The 16,898-nt window shown below is 54.2% G+C and overlaps 1 protein-coding gene across 2 annotated transcripts; it reads right to left on the bottom strand.

Moving 5' to 3' along the window:
• Positions 1 to 1,251: 1,251 nt before the first annotated feature.
• On the bottom strand, positions 1,252 to 12,542 carry SCN1B (sodium voltage-gated channel beta subunit 1). Of its 2 annotated transcripts, none has more exons than XM_049901683.1 (6): positions 12,148 to 12,542; positions 10,319 to 10,485; positions 8,948 to 9,188; positions 2,328 to 2,469; positions 1,973 to 2,044; positions 1,252 to 1,878 (listed from the first exon to the last, which is right to left on the bottom strand). In XM_049901683.1, exons 1-5 carry the CDS (start codon positions 12,185 to 12,187, stop codon positions 1,978 to 1,980), a joined length of 657 nt encoding a protein of 218 aa, XP_049757640.1. In that variant the 5' UTR covers positions 12,188 to 12,542; the 3' UTR covers positions 1,252 to 1,878; positions 1,973 to 1,977. The 2 variants fall into 2 exon arrangements, with proteins under 2 accessions (XP_049757640.1, XP_049757641.1); XM_049901684.1 differs by lacking the exon at positions 12,148 to 12,542 and adding an exon at positions 11,155 to 11,219.
• Positions 12,543 to 16,898: the final 4,356 nt, after the last annotated feature.

The following is a 16,898-nucleotide window of genomic DNA, read 5'->3' as shown; positions in this document are numbered from 1 at the left end:
AGCTCAGTCCCAGCCCCAGCCCCAGACCCCTCCCCTGCCCCTTCCCAAGTCCCTAGCCCAGCCCCACCCCCACTGCCCTGCTCATCCCCACCCCCCCATCCCTGACCCAGCTCCCTTCCCCCCACCTGCTTTCCTACAAGTCACAGGGGCTGGTTTGCTTTGGCAGCCTCTCTGCAGCCTGCAGCAGTGACCTCTGGAGCTAGGAAAGTCCTAAATGGGGGGATGGGGGGGTTGGCTGGGGAAAGGCAGCACGGAGTGCTGAGGCCCAGGCCAAGTGGCTGGGAGTGTCCAGTAGAGGATACACACTGTCCAGCCAGCAGTCAAGAGCAGCCCAGGTCAGATCCCAGGGCCAGAGAAACATCCATACGCACAGGGTCACCGTCAGACACCTGCCTGTGGTCAGCCACCCACTCATACAGTCAGACCTCAGCTACGCACCCCAGGTAGATTGTCCACGCCCAGTCGGACCCACCTGCTCACCCATCACACGCCCTCTGCAGCAGTCTGCCCACCCACCCACCATACGCCCCTTGCGGCAGTCAGCCCACCGGCCCACCACATGCCCTCTGCGCTAGTCAGCCCGCCTGCTCACCCACCACTTGCCCTTTGTGCACAGGTGACCAACTTACCCCATACTTACCCACCAAGCCAAACCAGTTGCTGTTGAGTTCAACTCATAGCAACCCTACAGGGCAGAGTAGAACTAACCCATAGGGTTTCCGTGGAGCAGCTGATGGATTTGAATTGCCCATCATTGGGTTAGCAGCCGAGATCTTAATCACTGTGCCACCAGGGCTCACACAGACCCCATGAACAGTCAAACCACCATTCATCTCTCTCTCTCTCCCCCCATTCATCTGTCTCTCTTCCTTTCTCTGGGCCCCCTCCAGAGACCCCACACTGCTAGTAGCAAAGCAGAGCCCTCATCTCCTGCACCCCAGCATAGGCCTCACCTCTCTTCTCCCTGTAGCACCCCCAGGCTCCAGGAGCCGCCTCCTGGGCTCCCATTCTGGCTCCTTCCTGCTCTCCCATGCTTCTGCTGAGCTAATGCCCACCCCCCACCCCGATATTAACCAAGTACTGAACTGCCTCACCTGTTGCCTTCCCTTCCTATCCCTGGGTGCGTGCGCACAGGTATCTGGGTGCCCAGGAGGGAGGGAGGGAGGATGTCTGGGAAAACTAAGGCTTTTGGATTTGGGGGAATAGTAGGGGGTGACCGGGCTCACGAAAAACACTATAAATCAAGTCCAAGAATCTTTATTTCATGAACAAAACTACTTCTGTAAAGAGAGACGAGGCTGAATGGACCCTTTCTAGGGGGCCACGATCCAAGGCTGGTGAGAGAGGGTGGGGTTGGGGTCTGGGCAGGACAAGAGTGCATCACAGGGATGGGGACCCCAGGTCCAGCCGGAGGAAGCAGGAGGGGTAATGTCACTGGGGGTCGGGGTGGGTCCCAGAACCCCCTGCGCCAAACTATTCCAGCCCACCACAACCCCCACTGGGCAGGGAGGGACAGGGAGGGGCTGGGCCCCAGTAGTGCATGTCTGAAGCGGCCCACATGTGCAAATCAGCAAGAAGGAGGGGTGTGGAGCCTCAGCCCCCACCTCACCGCCCCCAACAGGCAGCAGAAGCGGGGTGGGGGCAGTGGTAGTATTGCTTTACCCATCATGCATGGCGGTGGGTGGGTGATGGGGGTAGGTGGAGGGAGGCTGGAGTGGTGGTGCAAGCCAAGCCCCCTGCCCCCCCCACCCTGGAGGCTCTGTTGGCAGAACTCTGAGGTGCATGGGGGACCAGAAATGGCCAACCCCCATCGGGGGGCAGACTGTGCCTGGATGTTCCCCATTAGGGCTGGCTCTTCTTTGAGGTGAAGCCCAGGGCCTACAGGCGAGGGAGAGATAGGGAATCAGGGGCCTTGTGGGCTGACACCGTCCCAGATCCCTCCAGCCCCCACCCACCCACCCACCCATCCTACCGGGGCTATTCGGCCACCTGGACGCCCGTACAGTTCTCTTTGCTCTCTGAGGTGATGGCCAGGTATTCCGAGCTGTGGGGACAAAGGCCAGGTGTGCAGTGAGCCATCGTCAGCCTGCCGAACCCCCTGGAGACCGTGGAGGGCTGAGGTCTGGGCCCTGAGCACGGGGCTCCTGACTTAGAGGGAAGGAGGGGCTGGGACCTGACAACGACCTTGTCCCTTCTGACAAGGCTCCCCTGGGGAGAACTGACGACACACCTTGGCTCGTCCCCCTGGGCCTCCCCTACCACCCCATCAGCTCATGCTCCCCCCTGGGAAGTCAGGGTTGGCTCTCCTCCTCCCAGGACCCACTCACGCATTCTCCTGCGCAGCGGCCTCCGTGGCAGCAGCGATCTTCTTGTAGCAGTAAACCATCTCTGCCACGAGCCATATGGTCAACACCACAATGAGCACGTACATCATGATCTCGGACACAATGGACGCCATGTCTCTGTTGGCTGCAGGGGCCAGGCAGGGTTAAGGCGCTGGCGGAGGCCCAGGCTTAGGAGGCACAACCACCTGAGTGTGCCACAAGACTGCTGTGTGAGCTCGGGCAAGTAGCTCAACCTCTCTGGGCCTGGTCTGCGAATGGGGATGATCATGCTGCCTCTCTAGAAGGCCTGGGAGGAGGCAACGAGACGGTGCTGGGGGGGCACGTAGGTCTGGGCCTGGCACACAGCCGGTGCTCAGGCAGTGCCGCGGTCAACATTGTTCTGGGATTGCTAATAACCAGCTTCCGACGGGCCTCAGGCTCCCTCTACCTACCTCCCTGTGTAACACGGGGGTGGGGGGACATCTGCAGCTCTGCAACCAGAGCCCCAGGTTCAAATCCCGGCTTTGCCACTTGCTAGTTGTGTGAACTTTGGCAAGTGACTTAACCTCTCTGGGCCTCGGTTTTCCCATGTGTAAAAAAGCTGATAATCACAATACCGCCTTCATGTGACTGCTATGAGAACAGTGACTGACATATAACAGTTGTTGTTGGCTGCTGTTGAGTGGATTCTGATTCATGGCAACCCCACGTGTGCAGACTAGAACTGCTCCACAGGGCTCTCAAGGCTGTGACCCTTCGGAAGCAGATCTTTAGGCTTGTCTTTCCAAGATGCTTCTGGATGGGTTCGAACCGCCAACCTTTCAGCTAATAGTCGAGCGCTTTACTGTTTGCATCACCCAGGAACTCCTGACATAATTTCGTTGCTGTTTTTGTGTGCTGCTCATAGAGACCCCGTAGGATGGAGCAGAACTGCCCCATGGGGTTTCCAAGGAATGGCTGGTGGATTTGGACTGCCGACCTTTTGGTTAGTAGCCAAGCTCTTAACCAGTGTGCCTCCAGGGCTATGACATATAAATTAAGCCAGGAAAAAAAAAAAATAGACAAACCTGTTGCCGTCGAGTCAATTCCGACCCATATCAACCCAAGAGGACAGGGTAGAGCTGCCCCGTAGGGTTCCCAAGAAGCAGTTAGCTGGTGGATTTGAACTGCTGACCTTTCAGTTAGCAGCCAAGCTCTTAACTACTGCACCATCAGGGCTCTGATGTATAATTAGTACCCAGGTTTTTTTTTTTTAAGTGTTTTTATTATTAATATTATTATCACTGCTATCATTGGGGCCGCACAGCCTAGTGGTTCAGGGTAGGGGCTCTGGGGCAGACTGCAAGGGTTTGAATTCTGGCTCTGCTGCTTCCTAGCTGTGTGATGTTAAGCAAATAACTCCACCTCTCTGGGCCTTGATTCCCCCTCTGTGAAAAAAAGAAACGGAGGTGATAATACTCATACCCCCTTCCAGGGCTGCCAGGAAGAAGAAATGAGTTCATGTCCTCACAAGCATGCAGTTGGGACTCCCTAAGTGTGGGCTGTGGCCTGAGGCTTTCTGGAAACCCTCCATCCTTTCCCCAGCACTGGCCCTTGCCATTTCTAGCTTCCTTTCACGGAGCCTAAATTTAAACTGTAAAGGGAGTCGAATGCCACCTTGGCACCCTCGGCCGGATTTCGCAGGCGTCCACCCACATCCGCAGCCCCTCCTTCTAGATGGCCACGGTCTCATTTTCCCTGCTGCCTTCGCGTGGTCTTGTCCCTGGTAAGCCGGGCCCTTTCTGCCACTCACGCCGTCTGTGCAAAGGGCACCAAGTCTTTCTGGGCCAGAGTGAGGGAGCGTCAGGACTGCAGCCTTGTCCCTGCTTCCCTGAAGAAAGACCTGGGGGCAGAGCTCCCCACCTCCTTCTCTCACTCATTCAACAAACAGTGCTAAAGCTTCTTATGCAGTGCGGTGGAGTCTCAGCCAGGCCTTTATCTGAACATCTCCTTGACTCCTGGGAACAGCAGTGACTGTCCCAGTTTCACTGGCCACCTGACCTCAGAAGCCACACTGAATCAGGCGCGTGTTGGATAAACCTCACGTCATCGGAATTCTTGCCTCTGCTCCTGGAACTCAAGGCCCAAATGGGTTCAGGTAACATGGTATCTCCTGCTCCCCCAATCAGATCAGGACAGTGAGAGGCACGGGCCAGCAGTGCAGCCCATTTTACAGATGAGGACATGTAGGCCCAGGGAGAGGAAGGTGCCGGACCAGGGACACACAGGTGGACCTGGAGCTAGGATTTGGCCCCAGGTGTGACCGACTAAAGGGTCTGAACTCTTACCTGCTCTGTAACCGTTCCACAAACAAAGACTTGGTACTCGGTGCCAGCCACAGAGTGCAGTCTACACCGACTCACACAGGTATCTCAGGAAGCGGGAACCGTCCTTACTCCCCCCTTTATAGACGAGGAACTGAGGTCGCGCAGCATGTCAGAGGTACCTTCTCTGGGAAGACCTCTGATTTCTCCAAAAAACTCAGTATCTTCCAAACACTTCAACAGTCCTGCCCACATAGCCAGCCTGAGGTCTGAAGCCCCAGCGTTCACCTCTTCCCCAAAATGCAGGCGGGATTTCTCACCAGTTTTAGTCGCTGCTTCTTCTCAGGGTGTTTGTGCTCATACTGAGAATATCCAAATAGGATCAACCTTCTTCTCCCCGTTCACCTGCTCCTACTCCCAGATGCTTCCTATCACCGTCTACACCTGTCCCAAGCCACCCAAGTTCTCACCACCAAGGCTGGCCTGTCCCTTTGGAAATGCCTCGGCTCACTCTTTTGGGGTTATTCCCAGGAGGCAATACAGGTTAGCGGGCAATGTTGGAAATGCAGCAAGATCGTGAGTAATAAAAAATACTTGGTATGGCAGGCACTGTCAACAGTATTGTAGGTAATGAATAAACATTGTAGTGTGAGGAGTAATGTTAAAAATAATACAATGTGATGGTAGTTATGAAAATATTAAACTACGGCAAGTAATATTAAAAATAGTATAATATGGTGGATAATATTTTAAAATATTATAGCATGGTGACTAAAAATTTGATAGTAAAGCAGCTAATGTTAAAAATACTCAAGTATGATGGGGTATGATAAAAATACTGTCATGTCAGAAAGGGCCACATAAACCAGAGACTCCATCAGTCTGAGACCAGAAGAACTAGATGGTGCCCAGCTACCACCAATGATCGCCCTGACAGGGAACACAACAGAGTCTCTGATGGAGCAGGAGAAAAGTGGGGTACAGAACTCAAATTCTAGTAAAAAGACCAGACTTAACGGTCTGACTGAGACTGGAGGGACCCCGGAAAATATGACCCCCAGACTCTGTTAGCCCAGAACTGAAACCATTCCGGAAGCCAACTCTTCAGAAAAAGGTTAGACTGGACTAAAGACATAAAATGATACTAGTGAGGAGTGTGCTTCTTAGCTCAAGTGGACACATGAGACTATGTGGGCAGCTCTTGTTCGGAGGCGAGATGAAAAGGCAGAGGGGGACAGGAGCTGGTTGAATGGACACAGGAAATACAGGGTGGAGAGAAGGAATGTGTGTGTCACATCACAGGGAGAACAACTGGGGTCACATAACAATGTGTGTATAAATTTTAATATAAGAAACTGACTTGAGCTGTAAACTTTCACTTAAAGCACAATTTAAAAAAAAAGAAAAAGAAGTACTGCCCTGTTTGATAGTGTTAAAATACTATAGTATAGTACACAAGTGGGTAGTGTTAATACTATAATACAGTGAATAAAAAGAACTAGAGCGTGGTAGACAATGCTAAAAACACTAGAACAACTGAAGGTCCCTGTGCCGCGCAGTTTGCGCCTGACTACTAACTGTGAGTTGGCAGTTCGAATCCGCCATGGCACCACGGAAGAAAAGCCTGGTGATCTACTTCTGTAAGATCCCAGCCTTTGAAAACCCTACGGAGCACAGTTCTACTCTGAGACACGTGGGATCACCATGAGTTGGAAGCAACTCGACAGCCACAGGTCTGGTCAGGAGGCAACAGAGGGAATGGTGAACAACATAAAGGACTCTATTACGACGACCGTTGTTAAAAACACAGACTCCAGGAGACAGTATATCGTTGTCAGTTGCCGTTCAGTCAATTCTGACTCACGGCAACCTCATGTATAGAGTTTTCAAGGCTGTGACTTTTCAGAAGCCGATAGCCAGGACTCTCTTCCGAGGTGCCTCTGGGTGGGTTCATACCGCCAACCTTTCAGCTAGTAGCTGAGTGCCTGTCTGTGCCACCCAGGGACTCCTGGGAGGTAGTATAATATGGTAAATAATGTTTAAAAAAAAAGAAATAGAGTCTCTCCAGGGACACAGGCATGATGAGCTCAAGCCTCCACCACACAGATGAAGACGATACCCTGAGCCTGGGCTGAGCAACAAGTTGCAAAGCTCCCGTGGGTCTGAAGAGCATCATGGAGCTTCCCTGCCCTCTCGACCCCTCCCCTCAGACCTGATTCTTGAGAGAGAAATAACACAGATTGTGTTAACCCACAATATCTGGGGCATCTTTGTTACAGCAACTGTGCTTCCCCCACGCCCAACTCAGGCAGGCAGGCTCTGTCTTCCCTGTCTGTGGATGACCACAGCACCCAGCATCGCGACCTACCCTACAGGGTTGCTCAGACATACCTCCTGAATTCAATGCTGCTGTACCACCTTGATAATAAATGTAAAAATAAGAAAAAAACCAAATTATGAAAAGAAACCCACAGGCTCCAGCCAACAACAGAGTGCAAATGAATCACGCCCAAAACATACACAGCTGGCACACAGGCTTGCCTGGGTTCAAGTGCAGGTCCTAGGTGTGTGACCGTGGCCACATAATCTCACCTCTCTGAGCCTCGGTTTCCTCATCTGTAAAATGGCGCCAGTAAGAGCCCCTAGCCCAGAGGGAGGGAGGGAGGATTCAATGAGGGACGCGGCTGAGGACAGCACCATCTTGTGGAGAGAACGAGCAATGCGTGCTGCCCTTGATGACAGCCCTGCCAGAAATGGATCATCCCATAAGCAAGGTAAGCACGGTGCTCACCTTGCTTACCAGATCATCTGTACTGAATAATTACACCTTTTTTCACCACATCAAAGATTCTGCTTCTAGGTATGGCTGGCATCTGTCTCTCAACTCCTTCCTACTGAATCAAAGCCTGTTTTCAAGTTTATAATCCCCAACAGGGACGGATGACCCAGTAAGCAAGGCAAGCACGAGCTTACTTGTGCTTACTTACTAATCTGTACTGAACAATTTCACGTGGTGAAAGCATGTGAAATTGTTCCCTACAGACCGGTAAGTAAGCACAAGTAAGCCCGTGTTTACCTGGTTACTGGGTCATCTGCCCCTGGTGTGTGTGCTATGGGCCCGGCAGAATGTACTCACTGCAGCTCTTTGCTGACCCAGGGCCTGGGGTATCTCCCTGACCCTCTAAACAAGGGGCTGTGAAGCCCTGGAAAATTCCAGTCTATACAATCAGAAAGTAGTTCAGAGAAGGGGTGGACCCCATTACCACCAAAGGGAGCTGAAACCAAAATAACGAAACACTCCGAAAATGCTTTAAGTCCTTGCTGCTCACGGTGTGGCCCCTGGACCAGCAGCTCTGGTCTCACCTAAGAGCTTGTGAAACATGAGTCCTGGGCCCACCCCAGACCTGCTGAATCTGAATGTGCGTGTTAACAAGCCCCTCAGTGATCACTGTGCATAGTCACCTTCGCAGAGTACTGCTGTAGACGACACACTCCCCGCCAAGCCAGAGGGAGGCAGGGCTCAGGCTAGTCCCCCATCAGAGCCCCCGTCGCCCCACGCACTGACGGCCTACTGTCGCCTACCACAGGTCAGCAGCCGACACCAGCATTCGCTCACTCCTCACAATCTGCCCGTGATACACAATGGCTCAAATAGGTGGATACCACTATCAAAAGGTCAGCAGCCGCTCCTGGGAAACCCTATGGGGCAGTTCTACTCTGTCCTATAGGGTCGCTGTGAACTGGAATCAACTCAACGGCAGCCAGTTTAATTTTCTTTTTAATTACCGTTATCAGGAGCCCTGGTGGCAGAGTGGTTAAAGTGCAAAGCTGCTAATTGAAAGGTCGGCGATGGGAGCCCACCAGCTGCTCCACAGGAGAACGATGTGCCAGTCTGCTTCCGTAAAGATTTACAGGCTTGGAAACCCCATGGGGCAGTTCTACTCTGTCCTATAAGGTCGCTGTGAGTCAGAATCAACTCGACGGCAGCGGGTTTGGTTTTGGGTATTATTATTATCCCTGTTTCCTACAGCACAACCCTCAGCTCAGAGATGGGAAGGTCCCCTGCACAGGTGGCAAAGCGGGGTTTGCATTTTTCACCAGAACCTCTGTGGGGAGAGTGGGGTCCTCTTTGACCTCTCTGTGGGTTGACAGGAAATGGAGGCTGGAGCTGGAGGTGAGCGGCCGCGTAGGTGTTGCTCCACCGGCTACCGTGGGCAGTTGCTGGCCCAGGCGTGCAGCCAGCCCGCCTCCACCTGCCATCTGTCCCTCCATCTGGCCACCAGTGGGTGACGGAGGTGGGGGCGGGCGGGCCCATCTCACCTTTGTCCACCACCTCGAGGTGGATCTTTTTGACGACGCTGGTGTTGTGCTCGTAGTTCTCAAAGAAGAGCAGGCGGTAGACGTGGCACTCATAGTCGCCCGAGTGGTTGTAGGTGACGTTGGTGATGAAGATGGACAGGTCCTGCAGGTCCTTGGTGCCCCGGCTGCCATTCCATACCACGCGGCCCTCAAAGCGTTCGTCCTCCTCCAGCTGCAGGACCTCGTTCTCGTAGCGCAGGATCTAGGGGGGCACTGCCTGGGTCTGCCTCCCTTCCACCCCCACCTGACTGTCCCCAGTACTGCAGGATCTGGAGGGGCGCTGCCTGGGCCTGCCTCCCCCTCCACCCCCACCTGACTCTGTCCCCAGTATTGCAGGATCTGGGGGGGGCTACTGCCTGGGTCTGCCTCCCCCTCCACCCCTACCTGACTCTATCCCCAGCCCTGATACACAGAAAGACAGACGCACATGTGTGGGCTCAGGCACCTTGACCTTAGACAGGGAGGGGGCAGGGCAATGCAAGACCTAGATTTTTGCCTCCAGCCCTGAGACACACACAAACTCACACACACGCACACACACGTACACGCACACACGTGTCACCCTAGGCCCCCCCAGCCTTCCTGGTCCTCATTCTCCGTAATCCTGTTCCCCTCACATTCTGCAGCCCCTGGACACTCTCGTCAGGCAGGGACGCAGGCAGCCTGATTCTAGCCGCTGTGGACCTTAACTCCCCTGCAGGCTCTAAAAACTGTATGCTGCCCCCCCCAACCCCCATGTAATTCCAAACACACAGATTACGTAAAGAAGGTCAAAAAAGTTCTGCTTTTTCTCCATGATGACTAACCACGCCATTTTTGCTGGTACCAAATAAATTCCTGCACCACCAGCTGTCACCGAGTCACCTCTAACTCATGGTGACCCCAAGTGCATCAGAGTAGAACCGTGCTCTGTAGGGTTTTCAGTGGCTGGTTTTTCAGAAGCAGATCCCCAGGGCTTTCTTCTGAGGTGCCTCTGGGTGGACTCGAACTACAATCTTCCAGTTAGCAGCTGAGTGCCTTAACTATTTGCACCAAGAGACTCCAGCGATATTTATTTCATGCCAACCACGTGCCAGGTGCACCAATTCAATCAGTCCTCACATAAACCCGTGAGCAAGACCACAGTCACGGCTATCTTACACAACAGGAAGCGGGCTCAGAGGGGCTTGGCGACTTGTCGGAGGTCCAAGCTGGTCAGTGATGGAGGTGGGATTGGAATCCAGGTCATCAGTAGCGGCGAATTATTAAAAACAAACAACTCCTCCTCTCTGGGATTCAGTCCCCCACACACAGACACCTGCCGTCCCACACCTGTGCCAGGCACCCACCCACCTTGACAAACTCCTCAGTGCCCTTCTGGCGGAAGGTCCACTCGGTGAAGGTCTCGGCGTTGGTCTCGCTGCGCCGCTTGCAGGAGATACAGAGAATTTTGAAGGTCATCCCGTACACAGCCTCAGTCTCTGAGTCTACCTCCACGCAGCCTCCCCAGGCTGAAGACACTGCAAGGACAGCAGACTCGGGTCACAGAGAGGCACCCATCACCCTGGGCAATGGCAGGCTCCCTGGCTGCTGGGAAACCATCTGTTTCCCCCCAATAATAAACACAAATCGGCAGACCTGGCCGCCAAGCCCGCCCTGCCACTTGTCCTTGACCTTGGCAAGTGACTCATCCTCTGAGCCTCAGTTTCCTGCTCTGTTGTGTGGAGAAATTGGCTCTCTTTGCTTCTGTGGGTCACCATAAGTTAGGTAAGGGCTCAGAATGGGGCCTGGCACACAGGAGGACCCCAATCAATAGGGTTGTTAATGCCGTTGGTAACTCGGTCCTGGCTACCTAAGTGCCCCTCCCTCGGAAGGGCACCTGCCAAGGTATCACAGCACCTGGGTGGAGGGACTAGAATTCCAGCTGTATTAGAATTTCAAGGGGGGGGAGGGCGGCAGAGTCATTTCCACCACTACTGCTCTGCAAAAGCAGGAGAAACCGGTTAGGAGAAGGAAGGCTTCAGAGGGGGAGGCAGGAGCTGGGACCTGGCAGACCCACCCTCCAGCCCTGCTCCCGGTCCCACAAGCCCTGTGTGACCCGCCACCAACTTCTCCTGCCTTGACCCTCCTCTCCCAGGCTCCTGGCCTCCAGACCTCCACCCCACCTCCTATCAGTTTCTCAAACTTACCAAGCTCTTCTTTCTTCGGGACATCTCTTAGGTCTTTACCTTACATCCCTACCACCTCCTTCCCGCCTCCCAGCGCTCTCTAGTTAAAGCTCTGTGTTCCCCCCGCTCCAGCTCCGGGTCTTTTTCTCTGTTCCCAAATCTCTTCCTCTCAGTCTGTGGGGCTTCTGGTCCTCCTCTGATGCTCCTCCTTCAGTTCTCCCAAGGGCCTGTCTGTCTTCCCCTTCCTGGGGCTTCACCTGTCTTTATTTCTCTGTAGTGGTCTCTGAAGTGTTCCACCACGCCTTGTCCTCTCTCCAGGCGCAGACTCACTCCCCCAGCCTCTCCACTTCTCCCTGTCTCTCTCTTTTTCAAACTCCGCCCCAGAGCCTACCTGTCTCTCCACCTTTCTCCTTCATCCCTCCACCTTTCTGCCTTTCTCAAGTTTCTCTCCCCACCGCTCAGAACCTCACTCTTTCCCCAGTCTCTCTCTCTGCATCTCTGTCTCTCCTTCCCCAACCTCTCCTGTCCTTTCTCTGTCTTCCTCTCGGTCTCCCCCTTGACCTCCATCTCTCCCAAGTCTCCTGGCTGCGCACTGGAGCCCATTAAGTCCCCTCCCTCCCATCTCCGTCTCTCGGTCTCTCTCGGCCCGGTCTCTGGGCACCGCCCTCCCCTCTCTCCAACCCCCTCCCGCGACTGTGGGTGTCACATTGCAGCCTGCGGGACTCCTGGGGCAGCTGACTCCGCGTTTCCTCGCCTCCGGCTGGGTGCCCGCGGCCGCGAGGCTGTGCCAGCCCGGCCCCCGTCCTCTCTTGCCCACCCGCATCCCCACCCCCACCGCCCTCCTTAGCCCCGCTCGCCGCGCACACAACTTCTTTCCGAAGCGGACTTAGCCGGGTCGAGGGGGAAGGCTGAGGGCGGCCCTCGCGCCGCTTTCCGGGGTCCGGAGCGCGAATCCCGCCGCCCGGCCAGTGCCTGGGCTGTGCCCCCAGCCACGCGCGCCCCCCGCGCACTCACCCAGCGCTGCGCCGACCACGAAGGCCAGCAGCGTCCCCATGCCTGCGCTGCACACGCTGTGCCCCCCTCCTGGGCCGCCGGTATTAATAGCTGGGCGAGAGGCAGCGGGACCCGGCGGCGCTTAGAATGTCCCCGGGAGAGCGCGGGCGCAGCAGCTGCGGCTCTGGGACCGGCGGGGGGAGGAGGGGGGGCGCGGCCCCCCCGCTCCGGTTACCGCCGGGGGCCCAGCCCCGGGGCCCGGCGTCCGGGCATCTCCGCCGCGCGGGCGGCGGCCGCGGCTCGGGCTGCTGAGCTGGCGCGCGCAGCCGGACGCATCCGCCAGGTGTACCGACCCCGGCCGCGCTCCGGCTCCCGCGCGCTAGGGCGCGGGCCGCGGTCTCCTGCGCACTGCTGCGGCGGTAGCGGCGGCGGCGGCCCGGGGAGGGAGGGGGAGGGAGGAGAGGGGGCGGGATGAATCACCGCGGGGGGAGGGCGCGGCCGCCCAGCCTTTGCCGCAGCGGCCCGGGAGGCGCCCGCTGCACCGGCCTCCCTTGGTGGCGCAGGGACCGCGGCTTCTGGGCATGGGGCCGGGGGTCTGGGTGTCCCCGAACTCTCCAGGCCTCGGGGACGCCCAGAGTCGGAGTTTGGAAGAGGCCACCCCCACAGTCACAAGTCACAAGAGGTTTGTTTGGTGCCCAGGTTTCCGATTTCTGATTATGGAGGTCAGCCCCACAGGATGTAAGAGAGCTTGGCTGGGACCTCCAACTGACCTCCGGCACATCCCTGGTGCCCGGGCCAAGAGGTAACTAACCGTGCAGGGACTTACGTGGCCCTGGGGCGGAGGGCCTAGGGCTTCCGGATAACACTCTGGACCCCACCCAAGCAGGAGGGGCACCGTGGAGTCCAAACCAGAGAGGCTGCTCTGGGGGGCCCAGGTTTCAGGTGAGAGGCCCTGCTTGACCCCTCACAGCTGCATACCTCTTTATGTCTCTGACCTCATTCTAACGCGCTTCCCCCGCCCCCCCCCCCACTCTGGCTAACCGGCCCACCCCCTCCTTCCCAATATACCAAGTTCACTTCCTGCCTCAGGGCCCTTGCTCTCTTCCCTCTGCCTGGACCTCTCCTGCCCCCATGCCCAAAAGGCTTACCCCTCACTTCCTGCAGCTCTTGGCTGGAATGTCACCTCTGTGAGGCCTCCCTTGTGTCCATTCAGGGTAAACTGCCTCCCACACCCCTTATTTGGTCATTCACACATTAGTTTTTTCACAGCAGCGTCAGTACCTGAAATTACATTCTTCTTTCACTAAAGTTTGTTCATTTCCTGTCTCCTTCACCCTGCAATACATGCTCTCTCAGGGTCAGGTCATTGTCTTGCACACCACTGTGTGTCCAGCACCTTCGAACAGTGTCTGGAACATCGTAGGTGCTCAATAAATATGTGCCAAATTAATAAACAACATCGAATGCTTTCCCTGGAGAAGGGCATCATGCTTGGTAAAGCAGAGCGTTGTTGAAAAAGTGGAAGACCCTCAACGAAATGGGCTGACAGAGTGGCTGCAACAACCAGCTCAAACATAACAATGATTGTGAGGACGGCGCAGGACTGGGCAACATTTTGTTCTGTTAAGTATAGGGTCGTTGTGAGTCAGAAGGAGCCCTGGTGGTGCAGGGGTTGAGAGCTACAGCTGCTAACCAAAAGGTTGGCAGTTCCGACCCACCCACCAGCCACTCCTTGGAAACCCTATGGGACAGTTCTACTCTGTCCTTGTACGGTCGCTATGAGTCGGAATCGACTCCACGGCTGCTAACAATGACAATGCTCATTAAGTCCCTGGGTGGTGCAAATCGTTAATGTTCTCAGCTGCTAACCAGAAGGTTGGAGATTCAAGGCCACTCAGAGGCCCCTTCGAAGAAAAGCCTACTCCCAAAAAATCAGCCACTGAAAACCCCATGAAGAGCTATGACATTTCCGATCAGCGTCTGATCTCTAAAATCTGCATGATACTGCAAAAACTCAACTACAAAAAGGCAAATAATCCAATTAAAAAATGGACAAAAGATATGAATAGACACTTCACTAAAGAAGACATTCAGGTAGCTAACAGATACATGAGGAAATGTTCACGATCACTAGCCGTTAGAGAAATGCAAATCAAAACTACAATGAGATTCCATCTCACTCCAATAAGGCTGGCATTAATCCAAAAAACACAAACTAATCAATGTTGGAGAGGCTGTGGAGAGACTGGAACACTTATACGCTGCTGGTGGGAATGTAAAATGGTACAACTGCTTTGGAAATCAATTTGGCGCTTCCTTAAAAAGCTAGAAATAGAACTTCCATACGATCCAGCAATCCCACTCCTTGGAATATATCCTAGAGAAATAAGAGTCTTTACACGAACAGATATATGCACACCCATGTTCACTGCAGCACTGTTTACAATAGCAAAAAGGTGGAAGCAACCAAGGTGCCCATCAACGGATGAATGGATAAATAAATTATGGTATATTCACACAATGGAACACTGCGCATCGATAAAGAACAGTGAGGAATCCGTGAAACATTTCATAACATGGAGGAATCTGGAGGCATTATGCTGAGTGAAATTAGTTGCAAAAGGACAAATATTGTATAAGACCACTATTATAAGAACTTGAGAAATAGTTTAAACTGAGAAGAAAACACTCTTTTGTGGTTATGAGAGGGGGGAGGGGGAGAGAGGGGCATTCACTAATTAGATAGTAGATAAGAACTACTTTAGGTGAAGGGAAAGACAGCGCACAATACAGGGGAGGTCAGCACAATTGGACTAAACTAAAAGCAAAGAAGTTTCCTGAACAAACCGAATGCTTCGAAGTTCAGCGTAGCAGGGGCAGGGGTTTGGGGACCATGGTTTCCGGGGACATCTAAGTCAACTGGCATAATAAAATCTATTAAGAAAACACTCTGCATCCCACTTTGAAGAGTGGTGTCTGGAGTCTTAAATGCTAGCAAGCGGCCATCTAAGATGCATCAATTGGTCTCAACCCACCTGGATCAAAGGAGAATGAAGAATACCTAGGACACAAGGTAATTACGAGCCGAAGAGAGAGAAAAGGCCACATAAACCAGAGACTACATCATCCTGAGACCAGAAGAACTAGATGGTGCCCAGCTACACCGGTGACTGCCCTGACAGGGAGCACAACAGAGAACCCCTGAGGGAGCAGGAGAGCAGTGGGATACAGACCCCAAATCCTCATAAAAAGACCAGACTTAATGGTCTGACTGGGACTAGAAGGACCCTGGTGGTCATGGCCCGCAGACCTTCTGTTGGCCCAAGACAGGAACCATTCCCAAAGCCAACTCTTCAGACAGGGATTGGACTGGACAATGGGTTGGAGAGGGATGCTGGTGAGGAGTGAGCTTCTTGGATCAGGTGGACACTTGAGACTATGTTGGCATCTCCTGCCTGGAGGGGAGATGAGAGGGTGGAGGGGGTTAGAAGCTGACGAAACGGACACGAAAAGAGAGTGGAGGGAGGGAGCGGGCTGTCTCATTAGGGGAAGAGTAACTGGGAGTGTGTAGCAAGGTGTATATGGGTTTTTGTGTGAGAGACTGAGTTGATTTGTAAACTTGAAGCACAACAAAATTTTTTTAAAAAGATGTAAGGAGAATTCTGCCACCCTTTTAATTATGAGGAAATACAGAATTCAGTGGCGCAGAAAACCGATCTGCAGGCCCGCCCGAAGGGGATTCTTTTAGGCAACTCTGTTACACCCGGATCAGACAGTAAAATCCTCGTTCATTTTCAGTCACAGCGAGGGCCAGCTTGAAACTGCTTTCTGAAAATCATCACATACTCAAAGTTCTCACAATAAGAATAATAAAATCCAATGAAAGCACACACACAAAAAAAACCCTATGAAGCATGGTTCTACCATGACTTGGAACAGACTTGTTTTGGTTTTTACTGCTTCCTAAGCCTTGTGATATGTTGAACCCACTTCAGCAGCAAGTGGGCCCTTTGCAGCAGTCTCACCTCGGTTTCCCAGATGAGACAGTAGGGAAGGGCGGCCCCCTTGCCCAGGGCCACGCAGCCGGCCTGAAGTGGACCTGGTATCCTGCCCGGGGTCTGCCAATGGAGCGGACGGGGTAGGGGCTCTGGGCTATTGGGACGGGGGTAGGAGGGGTGCTGAGTGGCACTCATGGCGGAGAGTCACTGCTCAGGTGCTTGTCTCCAGTTCTGGGTAAGGTGAAGTCACTGACTCCCCCTGGCTTAGCAGGATTGGGCCAGAGGGACAGGGAGCCAAGGATACTGGACACCTTTGAGGTCTGAGCCTTTGCACCAGCACTTCCTGGGCCAAAAATAACCCTCTCGCTTGGGCCCTCCCGCCCACAGGGTGGTAGGTGGTGGCAGTGAGGACAGGCCTTGGGCACTGGGCAGGGGCAGCTAAGAGCCCTACAGGCTGATGGTCGAGGGCCTCGTTTAATTCTTCTACAAGGTGGGCACTGTCATTACACCCATTTTACAGATGAGGAAAACAGGTTCAGAGTGGGTAACTCGCCACGACCACACAGCTAGAGGGTAGGAGAGGTTGGCGCTTCACCACTCATGGTCCATCCTGCCTCTACCCAGCCTCTCCTCCAGTCCCCTGCCCCAAGCTATCAGCTAGGGTGATACTCAGCTTACCTATGAGATCTCCCTTTACTACTCGCTCACTCTGGAGCAAGCACAGGGTTTGAGTGAGACAGATGTGGGTTCTACCTGGGCCACAGGTGTCGCCTC

Source organism: Elephas maximus, chromosome 11 (genome assembly GCF_024166365.1).
Source record: "Elephas maximus indicus isolate mEleMax1 chromosome 11, mEleMax1 primary haplotype, whole genome shotgun sequence".
Lineage (NCBI taxonomy): Eukaryota > Metazoa > Chordata > Mammalia > Proboscidea > Elephantidae > Elephas > Elephas maximus.
This window is presented reverse-complemented; position numbering and strand designations above follow the sequence as displayed.

Bases quoted from the DNA above. Each gene is read 5' to 3' on its own strand.
- SCN1B (XM_049901683.1), bottom strand. From the start codon at position 12,187: ATGGGGACGCTGCTGGCCTTCGTGGTCGGCGCAGCGCTGG. The intron at 2,470-8,947 runs GTGAGATGGGCC...TGGCCCCTGCAG, and splicing joins CCTCGAGGTGGTGGACAAAG to CCAACAGAGACATGGCGTCC. The intron at 2,045-2,327 runs GTGAGTGGGTCC...TTGTCCCCACAG, and splicing joins GCCGCTGCGCAGGAGAATGC to CTCGGAATACCTGGCCATCA.